This window comes from Pongo pygmaeus, chromosome 19 (assembly GCF_028885625.2).
Source record: "Pongo pygmaeus isolate AG05252 chromosome 19, NHGRI_mPonPyg2-v2.0_pri, whole genome shotgun sequence".
NCBI lineage: Eukaryota > Metazoa > Chordata > Mammalia > Primates > Hominidae > Pongo > Pongo pygmaeus.
In genome coordinates this window covers 20947874-20969881 of record NC_072392.2, presented here as the reverse complement: position 1 = coordinate 20969881, position 22008 = coordinate 20947874, and the positions used below count along the sequence as shown (strand labels likewise).

Here is a 22008-nt window from a genome sequence, read left to right as displayed (position 1 = left end):
GGGGTAGGGGTACCCATCCCAAATGCTACAGCCAAGGCCTGGGGTGGCAGTGGAGCGGAGGTGAGTCTGAAGCTCGTGTCCTGGCAAAGGAGGGCAGCCCAGAGTGGGAAACAGTGGGTAGAGAAATGCACCTGTGATTACGGAGCAGAGACGGGAGAACCCATCGACACAGCGAAAAGGTAGGAAGAACTCACAGACAAGCCAGTGGAAGTGGAAGGAACAGCATTGGAGGCAAGAGGAAATAACCAGAGGAAGTAAACTGCTCCATACAGGGGGAAATGGAGAGGATAACCCCAAGTATTTCAGCCATTACACAAAGAGAGGCTGTCAGGATATTGTCTGAAAACAAGCCTTAGCTATGCAGGACTGACGGGATGCATGCGGAACAGCAAGGTCGAGAAGGGCTGGGGGCGGTCCATGTGTGGACAGATAAGACACAGATGTGGCACGCCAGCAGTGTGAGCCACAGACAGGCGGACTTTCAGCTTAGAACATGTGATGATGAAAAGCAAATCTTATAAAGGAAAAAAGTCATAGACTCATATGGACTAAGAAAATGATGGTTAACTACACAAAGCCAAAGTTACTAGAATTGTAAGAAGAGCTTGATCCAAATACAGTTACAGTGGGCGATGTCAATACACAGCTCTCAGGCCAGTCAATAAAAAGGAATGATATAAAAGAATAACCAATACATTTGACTTAATAGGTGGAGATTCTTTTTTTCTCATGTGTGTAAAGTATAGTTGTTAAAACAACAGAAACAGAGTAAAGAGGCCGTGGCTCCTCTGGGGCAGTGGCAGAGCAGGCCCCCGCATACTTAGACCTGGGGAGGAAGGGCTCTATGCTCCAGCAGGTCTAGGGCTGGCAGGCAGGGAGGTGGGTTCTCATGTGTTGGCCCTCATGGCAAAGAATGGAAATCTGGTGTGGCTGATGGTGGGCTGGAGAAAGCCTGATCGAGATGCAGCTGTGGCCTCAGCCCCCTCCTCCAAGTCCCATACCTCTGACTGCAGGTATTCAGCAAAGAAAGCCCTGGCCCAGCACAGGACACGCCCCAGGTGGCGTTTTCACATGAGGCGGTCAAAGCACACGGCCAGCTTGTTGTCATCCAGTGCATTGCGCATGGTGTGGTTGCAATGCTCCAGCAGGAGGGCCAGGTAGAGGAACAGCATAAATGGGTTCCCCTGGCCAGACTCCTGGGGTGGGGGCAGCCCCATTGGTGGTGTGGGTGGCAGGGACTTTCCAGGGCCTTTCCAGGAGCCTACCTCTCGCACCAAGGGGGAGCCTACAGCCATGTCAGCAGTGGCAGACGCCTCCTGGGTGGATGGTGGAGATAAGGAAGATGGGGAATCAGGGTGGGAAAAGGAGGAGAGCAGTGGGTCTGGGGAGTTTGGCAAAGGCTTGGAGAGGGACTTGGAACTAATAAGGGCGGTTGGGTGGGGCAGCTGGACCAGAGGGTCCCTCCTGAAGCCCATGTTATCCCTGAGTTGCTGGAGGACATCCAGGACGGCTTGTCTCAGGTGACACCCCCTGCTACCAGGCCCCTGGCTGTCTGTGGCCAGGTGGTCAATGGCATCTTCAAAGGTACTACCTCCTCCACTGGCAGGCCTTAGCATGTGCCTGTCACACGGGCTGCCCCGTATGGCCACCAAAACCAGTGTCTGCCACTTAGCTGGGGGATCCAACCAGTTCTCCCTCATGTTCAGGAGGATCAGGGGACAGCGAACTTCAGGTGACCTCACACATGCAGAGGGCATCTTTGAAGGCGAACTCTCACTTGAGCTCCAGCAGCAAATTCAGAGGAAAAGCAAACACTTTCACTCCTTCTGTGTTATAATAGGAAAACAAAAATAAAGGACCTATATAGTTTAAGCACCAAAAAGAAACTAGGAATTGATAGAAACAGAAATCAATGAGCTAGGAAACCAACACGCATCCCATTCATACTTCTTTTAGAATGGATAAGCGACCCCACGCATGGACTGGTCTCTGCAAGCGCTGATGAGACAGACCTGGGCACATCGTGATTTGCAGTTTCCCTGGTAAGGGGGATGGGGACAGCAGACACGTTCAAGACTAGGAATGAGAACAGAATTTGGAGAAAACTGTATTCCACACTCTGGCAATATGTTTGCAAACCTGGGGGGGAAGGACTCCCCAGGATATGAGTCTCCTCAAGGGGATGCCAGGTCAGATTCTTGGGTGAAACCTGGCTCAATCACTCACTAGCTGTGTGACCTTATGCAAATCACTTAGCCTCTGTGTTCTTCAGTTCCTCATCTCTCATGGAAATAATGATAGTTTCTGCCTCTTGGGTACTTGTGAGGACTAAAGGAGTTCATACGTGGAAGTGCTCAGACCTGGCACACAGCAAAGGGTCAGGAAGGTGTTGGCACACAGGCTGTGCATCTGCAAGAAAATACAATGTGTGGGCTCGGTGTGGTGGCTCACGCCTGTAATCCCAACACTTTGGGAGGCCGAGGCAGGTGGATCACAAGGTCAGGAGTTCAAGATTGGCCTGGCCAAGATGGTGAAACCCCATCTCAACTAAAAATACAAAAATTGGCTGGGCGTGGTGGCAGGTGCCTGTAGTCCCAGCTACTCAGCAGGCTGAGGCACAGAATTGTTTGAATCCGGGAGGCAGAGGTTGCAGTGAGCCAAGATCGCGCCACTGCACTCCAGCCTGGGCGACAGAGTGAGACTCTGTCTCAAAAAAAAAAAAAAAAAAAGAAAGAAAGAAAAAGAAAATCAATGTGCATTTCCATTTGCATTTGTAAAATCAACTCTTGATGGATTCAAAGTAAATAATAAAACAATAAAAATCTTAACAGAAAATTAGGAATTAATCCTGGGGCAGGGAGGACCCTCCTAATCTAAACTAAAACAAAAGAGTTCTATTTAGCTTTATAAAAACTTTTATATAACAAAATATACCATAAATAAAGTCTGTGGATAAATGATAGATTCAGGAAAATACTAGTGATACAGATGGCTGTAATATACAAAGAGCTCCTAGACACTGACAAGGAAAACACAAACCCTTCCAAGAAATGGGCAAATGCCAATGGCCATTGCACAGTGAGGATTGCACCAGCCACTAGGTGGCAGTGAAACGGCAGAGTGCCACACACTGCCAGGCCAGCTGGAACTACAACAGCCCATTAGGGCCTCCTTAGTGGATAGCCACTGGCAACACCTGTGAAGACTGACAAAGCCAGCATCCCTGGGATCTAACACGCAGAAATACACACGCCAGGACATGCAAAGCAGCCCATGGAGCATTGATCCAAAGTGGAAGGCAAAGTGGTCTCCCATCCACAGGGAACATTGTGGTTGCTTGCACATTCTACATGCTTACCGCTGCTTTCACACGGCCATGAGGAGGAATGGACAACAGCTCCCGGCCGCCCCGGAGGGAGTGGGGTCAGAAGATGCAGAAGAGGGTGCATGATGAGGCTCTGCTTTTAAAATGCTGACAGCTTCCAATGTGTCATGTACATTTTTGTGTATGTTAAATAAGCACTGAGAAAAACTTAGGGAAAATATTGTGGATTACAGATGAGACACTCATACTGAGAAAGGGGCAAACCAAGTACGTACAAAAGAAAAAGTCTGAGCTAAACAATGTGTATTATGTTTGTAAAATTACATTTGTGTGATTATTGTGAAGAAATAAAACTTAAATTTTCTTTGCATTTTTCGAGTAAACATTATATTTCATGTGTGACGAGGGTGCATTCAATGTCCGTTAAGATCCAGGATGGGGCTTCCCAGACCCCAAGAGACTGGCAGTACCAACCCAAGCGTGCCCTGGCATGTCCTCTGGTGTGCCCGCTGTGTTCCTTCCAGGACGGCCGGGGTGTGGGCTGGTCTGCAGAGGCTCTGCAGCTGGGGCTGCAGCCAGGCAGTGACTCAGGCAGGTTCCGCCTGGGCTAGGAGGGCCGGGCATTCCTGCTGTGAGGCTGCCTGTGCTAATTCACCATGACTTGCACTTTGCTGCCATCCTGACTGGCAGGCTGACTTAGCCAGGATGGCCCTAGTACCCACTTCCCCTCCAGCCAGCACTCAGGCCTTCTGCCCCGCTAAGATGCCCTTTGTCCTGACTCGGCAGAGGCCTCCTCGGAGCCAGGGCCTGGGCCTGGGAGCTACAGCTTCCTGGGAGCAGGAAAGTCCAAGGGAGATGGGGTGAGGACTGGGGCCTCTGCAGCATCTTAGGGGAGGCTCCCCCTTGCTTGCACTCACCTCCGCAGGCTGCAAGCAAGGTCAGCTTCTCTGACCCAAGGCACTATGACTGGTGGCAGATAAAGAGATGAAGAAGCCCCAGAAGTCCTTTCCCACAAGTCCCCAGAAGGTGTGGACACAGTGGGGAAATTGCCCCAGGCACAGCCAGTTCTGCTGACTTCATGCCTCTCCAAAGAGGGGCTTTGTAACAGTAACAGAGGGCTTTGTAACAGACTGACTGCTCTTGGCTGGGCACGGTGACTGGATTACAGCTCTCTGTGGCCTTCAATTCCTGTGCTCAAGCGATCCTCCCACCTCAGCTTCCCCGAGTAGCTGGGACTACAGGTGTGTGCCACCACGCCCAGCGGATTTTTACATTTTTTGTAGAGATAGGGTCTTGCTTGGTTATCCAGGCTGGTCTCGAACTCCTGACCTCAGGTGATCTGCCCGCCTCTTCCTCCCAAAGTGCTGGGATTACAGGTGTGAGCCACCGTGCCTGGCTGAACACTAAGTCGTATTCCTTCTACCTAAATATGTGTTTGTACACACTAAGCAAGCTCTCTTCATTCCCCCACCTCCCCACCCTTCCCAGCCCTGGTAACCACCAATCTATTCTCTATCTTCATGAGATCCACTTGTTTGGCTCCCACACATGAGGGAGAACATACAGCATTTGTCTTCCTGAGTCATAACACTTTTAACCAATGGGGAGGTCCCTGAGACCCACTGCCTAATTTTCTCCTTTCTACTCTCTTTTTTTTTTTTTTTTTTTTTGAGACACGGTCTACCTGGTCACTCTGTCCCCCAGGCTGGAGTGTACTGGCATGATTACAGCTCACTGAAGCCTCGACCTCCTGGGCTCAGGTGATCCTCCCGCCTCAGCCTCTCAAGTAGCTGGGTGCATGCCACCACACCCAGCTAATTTTTTTTTTTTTTTTTTTTGAGATGGAGTCTCGCTCTGCCCTCATCCAAGTTGGAGTGCAGTGGCGCAATCTTGGCTCGCTGCAACCTCCGCCTCCCAGGTTCAAGCAATTCTCCTGCCTCAGCCTCCCGAGTAGCTGGGATTACAGGCATGCACCACCACGGCCAGCTAATTTTTGTATTTTAGTAGAGATGGGGTTTTACCATGTTGGCCAGGTTAGTCTCGAACTCCTCAGCTCAAGTGATCTGCCCGCCTCAACCTCCCAAAGTGCTGGGATTACAGGCGTGAGCCACCGTGCCCAGCCTCCTTACTTTTTAAAATTTTTTGTAGAGATGAGTCTCTCTATGTTGCCCAGGCTCCTTCTACTCGTATAAAGAAAGTGGTTTCCCCTCCCAACAACTATTTCTAATCTAAACGTTCCTTGAAATTTAAGCAAACTCGCTATTCATTCATTCATTCAACACTTTTTTTGCTAGCTTTGGGTGAATTTGCTGAAAATCGTCTTGCTGATGATTGCTTTTCCATCAGAGGGATGGTTAGGTATAGTGGGCTGCTTCCGTAACTTCAGAGGTCTCCCTTGTGCCAGGATATGGTGCTGAACAAAAGTTGAGATCTCTGCCTTTGTGGACATTCCAGTCCACGGGGGGACAAGGAGAGAAGAAAAACAATCAACACATAGTCACACAAAGATATGATTGCAGGTTGTGACACGTTCCTGGAAGTAAGGAAGGTTTTGAGAGCTGAGAGAGGTCAGGGAAGCTGAAATCTGAATATGGATAAGAGTTAGTCTGGTGCAGAGTGGAAGAAAAAGTGTCCCAGGGAGCAAGAACAGCATGTGCAAAGGCCCTGTGGTAGGAAATTGCCTGGTTAAGTCAAGGAATGCCAGCGGACTGGAGTGCAGTGAGAATGGTGAGAAGTGAGGCTGGCAAGGCAGCCAGGAGCCAGGCCAGGCAGGGGCTCACAGGCCATGGGAGGAAGCTTCCCGACAGCAAGGGGGCGCCACCCAAGGATGTGAATCAGGGGAGAGACATGCTCAGGTCCTCATCGTCTGCACATCTCTCTGGCAGCCACTTGGAGAAGGCAGCTGAGCCTGACTCAAGGAGAGTAGGCAGAGGGCAAGAACAGTGGCCTGGGAGAGAGAGAGAGAGTAGACAGCCCAGGTGAGGATGAGGCATTGAGGATGGAGTATTAGGACTTGCAAAGATTAACTCATGTTTGCAATCCCGGCACTTTGGGAGGCTGAGGCGGGAAGATGAATTGAGCCCAGGAGTTTGAGACCAGCCTGGGCAACATCTCTACAAAAAATTTAAAAACTAGCCAGGCATGGTGGTGGGTTCCTGTAGTGACAAGGTGGGAGGATCGCTTGAGCACCGGAATTCAAAGCTGCAGTGAGCCGTGATGGCACCACTGCACTCCAGCCTGGGCAACAGAGCAACACCCTGTCTCAAAAAAAAAAAAAAAAAAAAAAAAGAAAATCCGAAAAGCAAGTATCTGCAAGTTTCTATCACAACCCACATTCCCACACTTTTTCCACTACTGAAACTATAACCAAAACCCAAACACGCAAACAAGGATTTTGTTCTTCATAGATTTGAACTGCTTCTAGGCTCCTTGCTCTGAGGCTTCCACCACTACTGCTGCCACTTTTGACGACACCCATGCCACCTAACCTTTCCAGGATGCCCTCGGCCCGCCAGGCACTGTTCTGGTCACTTCGTGTACTCACTGCTGCGTTGCTGGCTTTTGCTAGTTGCTTCCATGCTTCTCCCAGGGGAGGGCCGCTGCCACGATGAGTCAGCTCCGAGTGGCCTTCGTCCTTGCATTCTGCCCTCTACTCAAGATCCAAATTCCCAGGAGAGTCGGGGAGGCCTCGTGGGGAGCCCACCCCAACCCATGGCTGGCCTGGAGCAGGCACCTGGTTGACCATCTTACCAAGTAGGAAGGGGTTGCCTGCAAAGATAATCAGCTGCTGCCACCAGAAAAGGGCTCGTGCCAGAAAAAGAGAGGCTGGCACAGGCCCTGTCTTTCCCCTCTCAGGAGGCACCCCACTTTGCACCTACCACCCAGTCCAGCCCCTGCACAGGTGCGAGGTCCTGCAGATGCTTCTTTCTGCTGTTTCTGGAATGTTTCCCATTTTGTTAGTCTTATTTGGGGGTCTCATCATTTCTTGCCTGCATTGCTGGAAGCTGCAGCCTTCGGGCTAGACCTTTCTCACACTGTGCCCTGTCCAGGGGGTTCTCTAAAACAAAAAATAGCAGACATTTGTCTGTCTGATAATCTCCTCAGCGCCCTGCACCCCCACAGCCAGCCTGGCCCACAGGCCTCCATGAGCCCCCGCCCCAGGAGCTTCATTCACCTCCACACCTCCTGCTGGCAACAGTGGACACATCGCACCTTTTCGTGACATAATGTTCCCAGCCTCTGTGCCTTTGCCTCTGCTCTTCCAAGCCCCCTTGCTGTTCCTTGCCCAAATGCTTCTCACTCAGCTCAGATGATGTTCCCTTCCACAGACTCTCACCCCAGCCCCTCTAGCATCCTCTGCCTACTTGGTTACTACAGTGTTCACATTATTTTGAAATTTCCTGTTTATTCTGTCAGTCAATAAATATTTATTGAGCATCTACTATAAATGCTGTATGGCGATTACAGCAGTGAACAAATCAAATTCTAGCTGTCAGGAGTTAAGGGACAGGTAGCAAACAAGATATAAATGCTCCAGAGAAAAAATAATGGAGGAAGAGGACAGCGTTGTGCTATTTTCCACAGCACATTGGAGGGTAGCCATGTGGGTGAATGTAGGGGAAGGGGGCTCCAGGTGGAGAGAAGCAGGAGGGCCAGAGCACATCCTCAGGACTCGTAGGCCACGACCGGAACCTTGTGTTTTCCTCGAATGAAATGGGAAGCAGGGACCCCATGCTGGTAAGCAGCCTGCCTGTGGGCGGGTGAGGGTGGCGGGAAGCGCCTGGTGAGAGGGGCCGAGAGTCTGTTCCACACCTGCCTCCTCCCCACAGCGTGGTGCAGAGCAGGAGCCCAGCGAACATTGATCAGACAGCGTGGGAAGGGCTTTTCCAGACTCCTTCCTTCCCAAGAGTCTCTGGTTTTCGGTGACCACACAGACCCCTCTTGGCCCTCTTCTCAGCTATTCAGAGGGCAGATTTATGGATTGGAGACCCCCATCAAAAGTCCCCAACCTGTGGCTCCCCAGGGTTAGGATCTCTGACTCAATGGAGCCCTGTGCACACTGGGGGATGTGAAGGGCCTGGGGCAGCGGTGGCTGGGGGTGCGTTCTGGGGGAGCTGCATGCTCTCACTGTGGCTCGTGGCTGACCCCTGCCGATCTTATGTAACCAGAGAACTCAGAGAACTGCATCTGGCAGCGGCAAGTCTGGAAAGCTGGAAGAGCTCCACACCAGGCTGAATCAATCAGCAGCCCCCACGCCCAGGGCAAACATAGGCTCTTTTGAAGATTGGAGATGTGCCCTGCCCAAGCCTTCAGAAACATTCTCGCATTTCAGAAGTGAACAAAAGCAGACAGCCCGGGACCTAATCCCCAAAACCTGGGCTGTAGGGAGCAGAGGTCCAGAGGACGCCACACCCCACATTTGAATATTTTTTTTTCTTGTCACGCAAACTTCCTGGGCAGGAACTCCAACGGCTCAATGGGTGGGAAGGAGGGTCCTTAAATACGTCCCCTCTTGGCTCTTGCCGTTCCAGGAGCCCCAGTTACCGGGAGAGGCTGTGTCAAAGGTAATCCTCTTCCCTGCATTCCTTATTTTTTCTCTTGTCTAGGTGGAGTCTGCATTCAGAGCAGGGGCCCTAAGTGTCAAGAGTCCTACATCATCTCCCAGGTGGCTGGTCCCTGCCTCTGGGACCATCATCTCTGGAGCATCCTCCTGGACCTCTGGCAGCTCTGCCATCCCCCAAACCAGGAGGCAGAGCTCCCAGGGATCCGCGGAGCAGGGACACCAAGGTGGCCGTGGGGTGAGAGGCCTTGATGGGCTGTCAGACTCCATGACTGGAGGGAAGGCAGCAGAGCCGAGTGCTAAAGGCATGAGCTGCTGACAGAGATGGATGTGGGTTCAAACCCTGACATGCCACCTGCTAACTGTGAGATCAGACAGAGCATTGAGCGTTTCTCAGTCTCCCTTTCCTCCTCTGTAAAATGCACTCATAACCGTTCCTTCTTCATGGGCATCACTACAGAGCTTTTGTGAGGATGGAAGGCAATGAGGACGGGAGGGGGTGTCACTGGGGGGCAAAGTTAACACCGGCACAGGTGAGAGGAGCGGGGTGCAGGAATGTGGGGTGTGAGGCGACGGGCTCTGGGGAGGCCCCCAGTGCATGCTGCAGCAGCTCCCATTTGGGTGCAGCTGCAACATGATGGCGTCCACTCATTTCTGTGAAGTGGCACCTTTGTTAACCTGTCTCTCGCAGAAGGCCTGGGAAGGCCGTCCAGCCCAGAGACCACAGTTCCAAGTGGCGATGCTGGGGTGCAAGGCCAGTCCCGTCCCACGCTCACCAGGCTCTTCCCACATGGGCTGCCTGCCTTGGTGGCCGGTGCCTAAGGTTGCTGCCCTGGTTTGACCATACAAGGCTCAGGAGAGAAGCAGGACCCTTCTCTCCGGGATTGTGGTCAGCAGGAGGGGCCTGGCCCATGGGACTGAGGAGGTCCCAGTGAGGGAGCTTTCCCAGCCTCCTGTCAGATCATAGGGAGGGGCTATGGAAGGGCCAGGCTTAGAGCACCCTCATTGCCAGCAGGTCCCTCCTCCCTGTGCAGAAAGCCTGGGGCTAGGGGTCAGCCTATGGGGAGTAGAAGCAGAGGAAGGATCGCAAGCCACTCGCTGGAATGTAGGCAGGACCATATATCTATATACAATATAATTATATACCACATATGATATATAGAGTTTTTTTTTTTTAATGGAAATACCCTATTTCTGCTGATGTTATGCCGGGTCTGCAAGTGGGCTGAGTATCTCAGGAAGGGGAGTAAGGAACCGGTAACAGTGGCCCCTCTGTGGGGCAGCACCTGACAGCTGATGGAGCAGGGAGGAGGGAGGCGGACTTTTTTCTGTGCCCCTTTGCTATATTTTACATTTTGTTTCATGAGCACATATTGCCTATCTTAAAACGCACCAAAATTTAAAAAGTACAAGCTCATTGCAAAAAGTCAAACATTGCATAAGAAGAAAACAGATCATCAATAATTCCACCCCCATCAGTTGTCCCATCATGTCGGGATCTACCGTTCTAGTCCTTTCTTGCATGTTAGAGCATGCATGCGCACACACACATGCACACACACACGCACACACACACATGCACACACACGCGCACGCACACACATGCCTGGTACATCTGTTGTTCTGTAACTTGTTTTCTGTTTTTCTTTCTTTTTTTTTTTTAGATGGAGTCTCGCTAAAAGTAATTATATTACTTACCCGAGCCCTTCAAATACCGCTTCCACTGACGGCCTTTTGACTTCTAGCAAATCTCACTAACCTTGCCTTACCTCCTACCACTAATCTAATTAGGAGAACTCTGTGATTATGGCTCCATTCTCCTGGTCAAAGTGCTGGAGTGCAATGGCCCAATCTCGGCCCACTGCAACCTCCTCCTCTCAGCTTGGTTCAAGCAATTCTCCTGCCTCAGCCTCCCAAGTAGCTGGGACTACAGGCGCCTGCCACCACTCCCAGATAATTTTTGTATTTTTAGTAGAGACAGGGTTTCACCATGTTGGCCAGGCTGGTTTTGAACTTCTGACCTCAGGTGACCCGCCCACCTCAGCCTCCCAAAGTGTTTGCTAGGATTATAGGCGTGAGCCACCGCGCCCGGCCTGTAACCTGTTTTCTTTCTTACCCCAGTGCCTGAGACACCCCTGGTGCAGAGAGAGCCCCTACAAACATGCTGAATAGCCTGCTCCACCTAATCCCTAAATACTGCACAGTTAACCCTTATGTGGGTGTGACAGGAGTCATTTAAACTGTCTCCTCTTTCCGACCTTTGGGATGTTTCCAATACTTCCCTGTTATAGAAAACAGTGATGACTTTCTTATTCGTGAATGTTTAGGAAAGGCTGTAGGACCTTTTCGTCACAGAGAAATATGTTTGAAAAACTTTTGCCACATATTGCCAAATTGCCCCCAGCAGGGCCATCGCAGTTTGCCACTATAGTTTCGTGTATTGGTAGCAGGAATCGCCTCCACACCTCTTTGTGGAAATCTGCAGCTCTGTGAATCCTCGGCGGGCATGGGCGTGCGTCTCCCAGGTGTGGCACGCGTGGTTTACACACCAAGCCTCGTTCAGCTCTGCCAAGAAACCAGCGCTTTTTAGAACAATGGCTTAGCCAGGAGGGTGGTGCTGGGTTTTTCTTTATCGGCTTGGGTGCGGAATCGCGGACTGCGCCCCTCCAATCTGATCTGGAGAGTGGCTGACTGCGTGTGCAGAGCTCGGGGGGTGTTGGTCTGGGATTGTGCCATCAGCTTTGCAAGCAAGTAAGGGAGCGGAAAAGGCCGGGAAAGGCCCTGCCGCGAGCACGCTGCCAAGAGCCCCCAGCAGCAGTTCGGCTTAGGACGCGAGTTGCGGTGGGTGTCACCTTCTCAGGGGCTAGCAAGGCAGCCGGGGCCCAGGCGTCTGAGTGAGGAGCGGGGGAGGAGGCGAGGCAGAAAGTGGACCTTCCAGCGGGAAGGCCATTTTCCCCAAGGCCGAGCCCAGGGAAGTCCCTTCCTATAGAATTCAGGCGGGGTGGGAGGCGGGGCGCGCTTGTGCCCCTCAGCCAGCTGCAGGTGCTCTCTGTCCCCAGGCGCCATGAGCAAGATCAGCGAGGCCGTGAAGCGCGCCCGCGCCGCCTTCAGCTCGGGCAGGACCCGCCCGCTGCAGTTCCGGATCCAGCAGCTGGAGGCGCTGCGGCGCCTGATCCAGGAGCAGGAGCAGGAGCTGGTGGGCGCGCTGGCCGCAGACCTGCACAAGGTGCTCGGGCTGGGCTGCGGCCCTCTGACAGTGTCGGGGCCACGCGATGGGGCGGGGGGGCTGGGGAGAGTGCGGCCCAGAGAGGTTCAGGAAGGACTTCGGGCCACCTGGCCCCTCGGTCGCGGAGACTGGGCGCACCGCCCTCCCCTCCGCCGCGCCCCGCGCGCCCCGGCCGCCTCTTCCGCCCTCTGGCCTTTTCCTCCTGGCCCGGCCTCCGCGTCCCGCCCTCACCGTCCCCCATTTCAACTCTCATGCTGCCCCGACACCCTGAACTTCTGGTCCTCCTCATTCCTCAGCCCCACGCAGGACCACCTGGTTCTCCCCACCGGGAACCAGAGCAGCTTGGCACCCCGGAGGGCATGGGGGGCCCTCCGCTCCCTCCCAGTCCTCACAGGGGCTGTTCCGTCCCTCGCCCTGAGCAAAACCAGACACCTCTGCATTTGCAGACCCCTGCGGTCCCCACATCCTGCCTGGGGTCCGGCGCTCCGGAGCCCATCCTCCCACCGACTACCCTCTTCGCTCCTGTACTTTTATTTTTATTTTATTTTATTTATTTATTTGAGACGGAGTCTCGCTCTGTCGCCCAGGCTGGAGTGTAATGGCGCGATCTCGGCTCACTGCAACCTCTGCCTCCCGGGTTCAGGCAATTCTCCTGCCTCAGCCTCCCCAATAGCTGGGACAACAGGCGTGTACCACCATGCCCGGCTAATTTTGTATTTTTAGTAGAGACAGGGTTTCGCCATGTTGGACAGGCTGGTCTTGAACTCCTGCCCTCAGGAGTTCCTCAGGAGGAGTTCTCGGCCTCTCAGAGTGCTGGGATTACAGGCATTAGCCACAGCGCCGGGCCTGCTGCTGCACTTTTCAAGAAATCGCTCAGGACTTCTCATCTTAAACCAGAAACAACAAAGAAACCCATTCCGTTGACTTTACAGCTTCTGTGTTGCTCTTCACAGCCCAAGTTTATAAAAGAGACGCGTTTTCCGCCGTCTGCATCTCCTTTTCTCACCCCTGCTCCCCACAGGAGGCCCTGAGCGCCCAGCAGCCCTTGGTCCTGCATCCCCCTCCAGACAACTAAAGGGCCTGGCTCCCTCCACCCGGATCCAGCTCCCAGTGCCCGAATCTATTCCCCCTCCCCGGATCCATCCCCCCTTCCCCGGAGCCATTCCCACTGCCTGGATCTACTCTCCCCTGCCCGGCTCTATTCCCCCTACCTGGATCCATCCTGTTGCCCATGCCTGGTCCCTTCACCGGCTCTCTCCCCTGGGGCCCCAAACCTACCTGGGCCCCCCTCTGGCAGAAAGGGGTCCTCTCAGACCCACAGGTCCAACGGCTAATCCTGGCTCTGCTTCCCCCGGGGGCCTTCTGCGGCTGCCCCCACCCTGGGCTGGGTGAGCGACCCCCATCACCCTGGCAGCTGAGCAGTGGGGCTCCCCACTCGCCCCAGCTGCAGGCGGGCCCTGGCCCTGGAAGCTCACTCCGGCTCTGTCGCTGCAGAACGAATGGAACGCCTACTATGAGGAGGTGGTGTACGTCCTAGAGGAGATCGAGTACATGATCCAGAAGCTCCCTGAATGGGCCGCGGATGAGCCCGTGGAGAAGACGCCCCAGACTCAGCAGGACGAGCTCTACATCCACTCGGAGCCACTGGGCGTGGTCCTCGTCATTGGCACCTGGAACTACCCCTTCAACCTCACCATCCAGCCCATGGTGGGCGCCATCGCTGCAGGTGCATGGCCCTGTGGGAGGGGAAGCTGGGGGAGCACCGTCTCCCAGCGCGGAGCCAAGCCAGGATGGGCTCAGGCCTGTGTTAAGAGTCCTGGGGTCAGATAAGGGTTTGCTGGGTCTGTCACAGGAGGCTGTGGGGACCAAGCTATTTAGCCGGGCCTCTTGGTGCCTGAGGTCCAGTCAGGCTCAGGTGTCCACACCTGATGATACAGAGAGGGCCTGCCTTCCCCCACCCCTGTTGGGGGGCTGGAGCTTCTGTCACCTAATATGCATCAGGGCTTCCTTCCTAGAATGGGCCAGCGCTGTTCTACCAACCAGGCCCCCAGAGCCTCTCTCCCCTTTCTGCTTTTCCTCCAACATCTCAGCAACTCAGAGGGCCAGGTGGTGCAGCTCTGGCCAGCGTGTGCCCGTGCGTGTCCCTCTGTCATTTGCCCGTGCGTGCTTCTGGGTGTGCCCCATGACATGTGCTTGTTTGCTAACAACTCTTCCATCCACTCTCCCGAGGACACACAATGGAGGGGAGGCTTCAGGTGTGGTCCTTGGGAGGGCAGAGCCTCTTGGTGAGGTACCCTGGGCATAGGCCTGGCTCGGTGTGCTCTGCAGGGAACGCGGTGGTCCTCAAGCCCTCGGAGCTGAGTGAGAACATGGCGAGCCTGCTGGCTACCATCATCCCCCAGTACCTGGACAAGGTGAGGTGCCCTCCAGGGCCTCGTAACTCCATGGCCTCATAACTGAGCTAGGGCCAGGTCTTGGGGGGGTGAGAAATAGTGAATTCTTGCAGCAAGGGGCCAAGCTACTGGTGGGGCTGAGGATTGTTCTTAGCAGCTGCCCTCTGTCATTGCGGTGAACAGAGCTCCTGGGCCAGGAAAGGCAGTCTACTGCCAGTTACTGCCACCCCCCCGCCAAGGTGGGGTGCTGAGCTTCGGGGCTGCTGGTCTCGGCCACTGCAACTCACCCACACTTGCAAGAGCGAGGAGGGGCTTGGTCTTTGCTGAGCCTCCCCTCTCTCCTTGCATGGAAGGATCTGTACCCAGTAATCAATGGGGGTGTCCCTGAGACCACGGAGCTGCTCAAGGAGAGGTTCGACCATATCCTGTACACGGGCAGCACGGGGGTGGGGAAGATCATCATGACGGCTGCTGCCAAGCACCTGACCCCTGTCACGCTGGAGCTGGGAGGGAAGAGTCCCTGCTACGTGGACAAGAACTGTGACCTGGACGTGGCCTGCCGGTGAGAGGCACGGGCCTGCTGGCTGCAGTGGTCCTTACTCTGCCTTCCAAGCACACATGATTGCACCTCATGCTGTGGGTCCACTCCGAGTAACACAGACACCCCCGCCTCACGGAGCAGTGGTCCTTGCAGAAACTTACATGGGGGTAGGGTGGGGACCATATGCACAGAAGACATGTGAGGAGTCCCAGAAGGCTTCCTGGAGGGGGAGAGGTCTAGGCTGAGCTCTGTTCACTGAGTGCGCATCACTGGGGAGGTGGTACTCCAAGCAGAGGCTGCAGAAAAAGCAACTGTGGGACGTTCAGGACACAAGGAACTGTACTGGGTCCAGCCCTCTGATGGGGCAGGGCAATCTGAGTTCTGGAGAGCAGGCCCAGAGGGCAGAAGGGCCACCGCCGCTCGGGGTCTGGGGCAGAACCCGTATCTGCACCTCCCGACCCTAGCCAGGGCTCTGACCACCTCCATATCCCACATCTGTGGCCCCCAGAGATGTAGGGGGGCCCGAGTAGCAGTGACACCTGGCTGTGCAGGGCAAGGGTGTGATCAGGGAGCACGGAGGTTGCCCTCAACAGACAGCCTCTAGAAATTCCCCACCAGTTGCCGGTGAACATGATCAGGGGCATTGGGTCTGCTCGGTCCAGTGTCTAGAAGTGAGCAGACCGCTTGGGAGGACTCACTGGTGGCAAGGTCGCAGCTGATGGCTTCTGCTGACCAGAGAGCTCAAGGGTCTGCAGAACGAGATGCAGCTCCTGGGGAACCTTTTGGATTTAGTCCAGTCTGGGATTTTCACAGACGCATCGCCTGGGGGAAATTCATGAACAGTGGCCAGACCTGTGTGGCCCCTGACTACATGCTCTGTGACCCCTCGATCCAGAACCAAATTGTGGAGAAGCTCAAGAAGTCACTGAAAGTGAGTGTTGGCCCCTTGGCGGGGTGGGATGGGAGGCTGTAAGGCACAAGGTGGGCCTGGCCCCTTAACCGACTTCTACAGATTTGGAAACACTGGATTTATTTTCTTCTAATATAAACATAATGCAAGCTAGGCATGGTGGCTCACACCTGTAATCCCAGCACTTTGGGAGGTAGAGGCTGGAGGATCACTTGAGGCCAGAAGTTTGAGACCAGCCTGGGTAACATAGCAAGATACCATCTTTACAAAATATGTTTTTAAAGTAGCCAAGTATGGTGGCATGGTGGTGCATGCCTGTTGTCTCAGCTACTTAGAAGGCTATGGTGAGGCTGGAGGATTGCTTGGGCCCAGGAGTTTGAGGCTGCAGTGAGCTGTGATTGCACCACTGCACTCCAGCCTGGGCAACAGAACAAGACCCTGTCTCTAAGAGAAAAAAAAAAGGTAATGCACACTCACTATAGATTATTTGGAAAAGATTAAAAAGCATGAAGAAGAAGAAAAAAGCTCCACCCAGAATCCCACCACCCAAAGACAGACACTGCTGGCCTGTGTCTGTGCAGCCTTTGGGCAGGATGAGGCTCTGCATCCTTACCCGAAGCCCCCACCTCTTCTCCGCAGGAGTTCTACGGGGAAGATGCCAAGAAATCCCGGGACTATGGAAGAATCATTAGTGCCCGGCACTTCCAGAGGGTGATGGGCCTGATTGAGGGCCAGAAGGTGGCTTATGGGGGCACCGGGGATGCGGCCACTCGCTACATAGGTGCGTGACTCCTGAAGAGCACAGCCCACCTGCCCAGGCTGCAGGGGTCCCCAGCAAGTTCACAGCAAGTGGGCACAGATACTTGATAAGCAGACATGACCTCGGGATGGGTATAAATTGCTTTCACCAGGGAGCCTGGGGTAGACTCTAGCAGGCAGGGGCTGAGGACAGCCCCTGCTCCAGCCTCAGAATCCCCTCTCCCAACAAAGGCCCAGAAAGAGGGGCCTCATCTCGCTGCCCCTCTGCAGCAGCAGGAGCAGGGACAGCAGAAGCCACAGGAGCCCCAGATGTGCCAAGCCGTGAGGGGCCCCTAGTGCCCAGGCTGTGGGTCACCAGATGGGACCTCTTGGCCCCGAGTTTGTCAAGGAGACAAGAGAATTCTGGCAGGGCATCAGGTGGCTGGCGGGTGCAGTGCCTGCTCCTGGAGACAGATCTTGGGTCCTTCCATACAGGTTAACCTATAGTTGTCCCCAGTGGTCTGCTCAGATGGCATCCAGGACGCAGGTGCCTAGGGCACCTCTCTGGGGCCTCGTCCCTGCCCTTTTCCAAGCCTGGGCAGCTTTGCCTAGAAAAGGGTTGGAGCAGGGGTCTAGGTGCTTGCACTTTCCATCCGTGTGGGGGTCTCTACGCCGTCCAACTCTGGCTCCTTTCCTGCCTCAGCCCCCACCATCCTCACGGATGTGGACCCCCAGTCCCCGGTGATGCAGGAGGAGATCTTTGGGCCTCTGCTGCCCATCGTGTGCGTGCGCAGCCTGGAGGAGGCCATCCAGTTCATCAACCAGCGTGAGAAGCCCCTGGCCCTCTATGTGTTCTCCAGCAATGACAAGGTGGGTGGTGGGCCTGGGGTGCCCTCCTCCAGGGTCCTGGGGCCCACAGACCTGGGTTCAAACTGCAGCTTCACTGTTCTCTGGCTGTGTGACCTTGGGCAAGTCACTGGATCTTTCTGAGCTCCTTTCACCTCGTCTGTAAGATCAGGACAGCAGCATCACCCGAGGGCACTGAATGAGTGATCCTTGCCCAGGGCCCTGCACACAGGTGTGGGGGTGGCTGCTGTCACCCTTTGCTCATGTGGTGCTGAGGGCCACGCAATCTGCAGGAAGAGCAGGAGACGGAGGCTAAGGCTGTTCTTCCACCTGCTCCTGTCCTTGTGGCTCCAGGCTGTACCCAGGCAGGGTGGGGTGGGGGGCTGGGGCATCCTGTGGGCAGGAGACTGAGGTCAGTGGCTGGGTCCTGGTGCAGGTGATTAAGAAGATGATTGCAGAGACATCCAGCGGTGGAGTGGCGGCCAACGATGTCATCGTCCACATCACATTGCACTCTCTGCCCTTCGGGGGTGTGGGTGAGTCGGGCTCAGCTTGCTGCCTCCTTGCCTCCCTCTGGGCCCCCAGGGCTGGGCACACTCACCCAGCAAATTCGGGAGGGACCACCTCCTGCAGCCCGGGCCTCAGCCTCCCATTAACCTCTTCCATTTGGACCTTGGCCTCTGCGTGCCATCCATCAGACACACTTAACCTGGGAGCCTAGAGGTTCCTAGAGGTCACCTGGTGCACCGGCCTGTTTCATGGAGGCCTGAGAAAGGTGACCCAGGCCAGAGGTCACACAGCCATTTAGTGGCAGAGCTGGGATTAGACCCTTGCTGGGCACTCCCACAGTGTGGATGCCCTGGGGACACCCTAGACATTGGCCACCCTCAGGAGGCCCAGAAAAGGGCCACAACCTGGGGCTGGGTGCTGAGGGCCACAGGATTTGAGGGAAGGATGGGTGATGGTGGCTGGGGCTCTGCCTCCCTGTCCCTGTGGTTCTGGGATACACCCAGCAAGGTGGAGAGGGAAACCTGGGGCGTCCTGGGGGCAGGATACTGAGCCCTGTGCTGACTTCTCCTCCGCAGGGAACAGTGGCATGGGATCCTACCACGGCAAGAAAAGCTTCGAGACCTTCTCTCACCGCCGCTCTTGCCTGGTGAGGCCTCTGATGAATGATGAAGCCCTGAAGGTCAGATACCCCCCGAGCCCGGCCAAGGTGAGAGGGGGAAGGGGCTGTGGGGGAGACCGGGCTGTGCGGGACCAGGGCCTGGGGATCACTGCCCGCTCCGTGTCCTTTCACAGATGACCTGGCACTGAGGAGGGGTTGCTTCGCCTGGCCTGGCCATACTGTGTCCCATCGAGTTCGGACCACCCTCGCTGGCTCTCCTGGCCCTGGGAGAATCGCTCCTGCAGCCCCAGCCCCGCCCCGCTCCTCTGCTGACCTGCTGACCTGTGCACACCCCACTCCCACATGGGCCCGGGCCTCACCATTCCAAGTCCCCACCCCTTTCTAGACCAATAAAGAGACCAATACAATTTTCTAACTCAGCAAATGCAGGCATATGGCGCTTCTTTTGCAGCCCTGCACCCACCGACCTGTCCTGCCTGATCCCACTGCCCCACGCAGTGTGGTCACTGATGGACCAGCAAAGGCCTCTCATCAGCTGGTGGGGCCTTGTGCCAGGAGGCCATGCACGGTGTCAGGGTGACACTTGTCTTCCTTTTAGACTCGGGGAGGTCAGATCCATCTCTGGTGTGTCCAGCCCGAGGAGGCTGGGCCTTGTCGGCACAGTGGCTCAGATACGGGTAGCTGATGCTCGCTCTTCCCAGACTAGCTTCACTATCTGGGGCAGGGACCACTTTGTGAGACGATGCAGTAGTCAACACAAAACGCCTGGTTATGTCGTAGTGCTGCTCATGGGGGCGACGGACCCGAGGCCAGGCAGCACCAGCACCCACGGTGCCTCAACTGCATGGCGTTGGGCAGCAGCTGGCCCAGAGTCCCGCCCCAGAGGCCTGAGGAGCCAGGACAGGGTCCGGCAAGGGGAGTCTGAAGCTGGGTGTTCTGGGGGCTGGTTAGACTCAGAGCCAGGAAGCCTCCCAGCCTGGGCCTGTCAGGTAAGGGGAGGCTGCTGGGGGAGACCTGCTGAGGCTGGGCCTGTCCCTCCGGGTCCTCTACACAGACTCTCCTGGTATCATGCAGCAAAGCCCTCCTGGCTTTTGCTGAGATTTCCTTGTGAAAACATAGAGTTTTGTGCCGCCGCCACCAGGTGTGCCCGGCCCTGCCTGGGACCCTCGCCGTGCCTGCTCCCAACAAAAGCCCACCCTCCAGCTGGCCCGTGCCCCGCCACCACTACCCCCTTCCCACTCCTGACCTTCCTCTCTCTCCTGCGTCTTCAGTCTCCCCTTCTGTCCTGGACCATTCCTACTCTCTAGTGTCTTGCACCTTATTCCAAGTCCCCCAGACCCCAAATGCAACCAGAAAAGCCGTTAAGTGTTACCTGTGCTTCCTTCCCTCCAGTGAGGGGGTGGGAACAGGAACAGAGAGGAAACTGTTTTCTTATGTTTTGTTTTGTTTTGTTTGGATGTTTCCTGCGTGCACCTGTGACTTATTGTATACCGAGAGAATTGAGCCAAACTAAATGTTGGCTGGGAGTGGTGGCTCATGCCTACAATCCCCGTACTTTGGCAGGTCAAGTTGGGAGGATCCCTTGAGCCCAGGAGTTCAATACCAGCCTAGGCAATAGAGACCCTGTCTCTACTAAAAACAAAAAATTAGCTGGGTGCGATGGTGTGTGCCTGTAGTCTCAGCTACTAGAGAGGCTGAGGCAGGAGGATCACTTGAGCACAGGAGTTCGAGGCTGTAGTGAGCTGTGATGGTGCCACTGCGCTCCAGCCACCTGGGAGCCAAAGTGAGACCCTGTTTCTAAAAAAATTTTAAAAACCAAAACCAAGAACAAAACAAAATAATATTTTCTCCTAACTGGCTCCCCCTGCGGCAACTGCCTCATGTCTCTACGCTCCTTCCCAGCAAGACTCATCTGAATGGTTGTTCTCAAACAGCGCTTCCTGCCCCGACTCACTTCCGCTTGCCCAGGTGACCCTCCCTCACCTCTGTCCTGCAGGGAACCCCTGGCTCTTGACCAGGCAGGCACAGTCTCGTGTGGGCAGATCCCCAGGGTCTCGCAGCCACCTTGGGCATCTCCACTGCCCTGCCACCTCCTTCCGTCTGACCCCGACCTCCCTCGAAGGCTCTGTTCTCCGGGTTCCCGGACCCCACGTGCTCCAGTTCTCCCTCACCAGCTTGTGTTCCCAAGTTAGTCTCCGGCCCTCCTGACCTTGAGCTCCTGACTCATATACCCGACAACTGACTTGACCTGTGAACTTGGCGTCTCAATAGGAAATTAACACTTCCGTGCCCAAAGGAGAACTCTTGATTTTCCCCTCTAAGCCACTTGTTTTTTTTTTGTTGTTTTTTTTTGTTGTTGTTGTTTTTGAGGCAGACTCTCTCTCTGTTGCCCAGGCTGGAGTGCAGTGGCACGATCTTGGCTCACTGCAACGTCTGCCTCCTGGGTTCAAGCGATTCTTCTGCCTCAGCCTCCCGAGTAGCTGGGACTACAGGAGGGTGCCACCACGCCCAGCTAATTTTTATATTTTTAGTAAAGACAGGGTTTCACCATATTGGCCAGGCTGAACTCAAACTCCTGACCTCGTAATCTGCCCGCCTCGGCCTCCTAAAGCGTTGGGATTACAGGTGTGAGCCACCGGGCCTGGCCTAAGCCATCCTTTCCCAATGCATGTCACCCTGCAGAGTGGCTGAGGCCAGAACCTAGGAGTCAGCCTTTACTCCCAGCTTTCCTTCAAGTTCAAGACTTCCGCAAGCCCCCAGGGGAGCACCTTCAACTATCACAAAAACGTGTCCAACTCTGCATTTTCACCCTCAGGTCCCTGGCCTGAGCACCAGCAAATGCTTCCCGAGTGGCCTTCTTTCCTCCACTCTTGCTTCCCTGTGGTTCGTTCTTCACTGTGCACCCAGATGATATTCCCAATACGAAAATCTCCTTTAGGGCAAAGTTAAAATGCAAAAATAAGAGGCATGCCAGCACAGTGGCGCATGCCTCTAATCTCAGTGCTTTGGGAGGCCAAGGCAGGAGGATCACTTGAATCCAGGAGTTCAAGACCAGCTTGGGCAACAGAGCGAGATGCCATCTTATATTTTATAAATATAAGAAAATTAGGTGGTTATGGTGGTACATGCCTGTGGTCCCAGCTACTTTGGAGGCTGAGGTGGGAGGATCGCTTAAGCCCAGGAGTTTGAGGCTGCAGTGAGCTGTTTTGACACCACTGCACTCCAGCCTGGGCAACAGAACAAGACTCTGTCTCAAAAAATAGAAAAAAGAGACTTAACTCTCTCTGTTGAAAATAAGAGATTTCTCTCCCCTCCCTTGTCTTAGAGCACCTGCTTTGGA

The 22008-nt window shown here is 54.8% G+C and overlaps 1 protein-coding gene and 1 pseudogene across 3 annotated transcripts; one reads left to right on the top strand and one right to left on the bottom strand.

Moving 5' to 3' along the window:
* Nucleotides 1-887: 887 nt before the first annotated feature.
* Nucleotides 888-9521, bottom strand: LOC129017519 (TBC1 domain family member 25-like; annotated as a pseudogene).
* Nucleotides 8754-19092, top strand: ALDH3A1 (aldehyde dehydrogenase 3 family member A1). 3 transcript variants are annotated; one of them, XM_054458470.2, is made up of 11 exons: nt 8754-8889; nt 11945-12111; nt 13606-13837; nt 14440-14525; nt 14858-15066; nt 15859-15976; nt 16595-16736; nt 17397-17563; nt 17976-18075; nt 18625-18755; nt 18842-19092. In XM_054458470.2, exons 2-11 carry the CDS (start codon nt 11950-11952, stop codon nt 18854-18856), a joined length of 1362 nt encoding a protein of 453 aa, XP_054314445.2. In that variant the 5' UTR covers nt 8754-8889; nt 11945-11949; the 3' UTR covers nt 18857-19092. The 3 variants fall into 3 exon arrangements, with proteins under 3 accessions (XP_054314445.2, XP_063513079.1, XP_054314444.2); XM_063657009.1 differs by lacking the exon at nt 8754-8889 and adding an exon at nt 10554-10566; XM_054458469.2 differs by lacking the exon at nt 8754-8889 and adding an exon at nt 11485-11726.
* The last annotated feature ends 2916 nt before the right edge of the window (nt 19093-22008 follow it).

Bases quoted from the DNA above. Each gene is read 5' to 3' on its own strand.
- ALDH3A1 (XM_054458470.2), top strand. From the start codon at position 11,950: ATGAGCAAGATCAGCGAGGCCGTGAAGCGCGCCCGCGCCGCCTTCAGC. The intron at 13,838-14,439 runs GTGCATGGCCCT...TGTGCTCTGCAG, and splicing joins GGTGGGCGCCATCGCTGCAG to GGAACGCGGTGGTCCTCAAG. The intron at 15,067-15,858 runs GTGAGAGGCACG...GGATTTTCACAG, and splicing joins GACCTGGACGTGGCCTGCCG to ACGCATCGCCTGGGGGAAAT.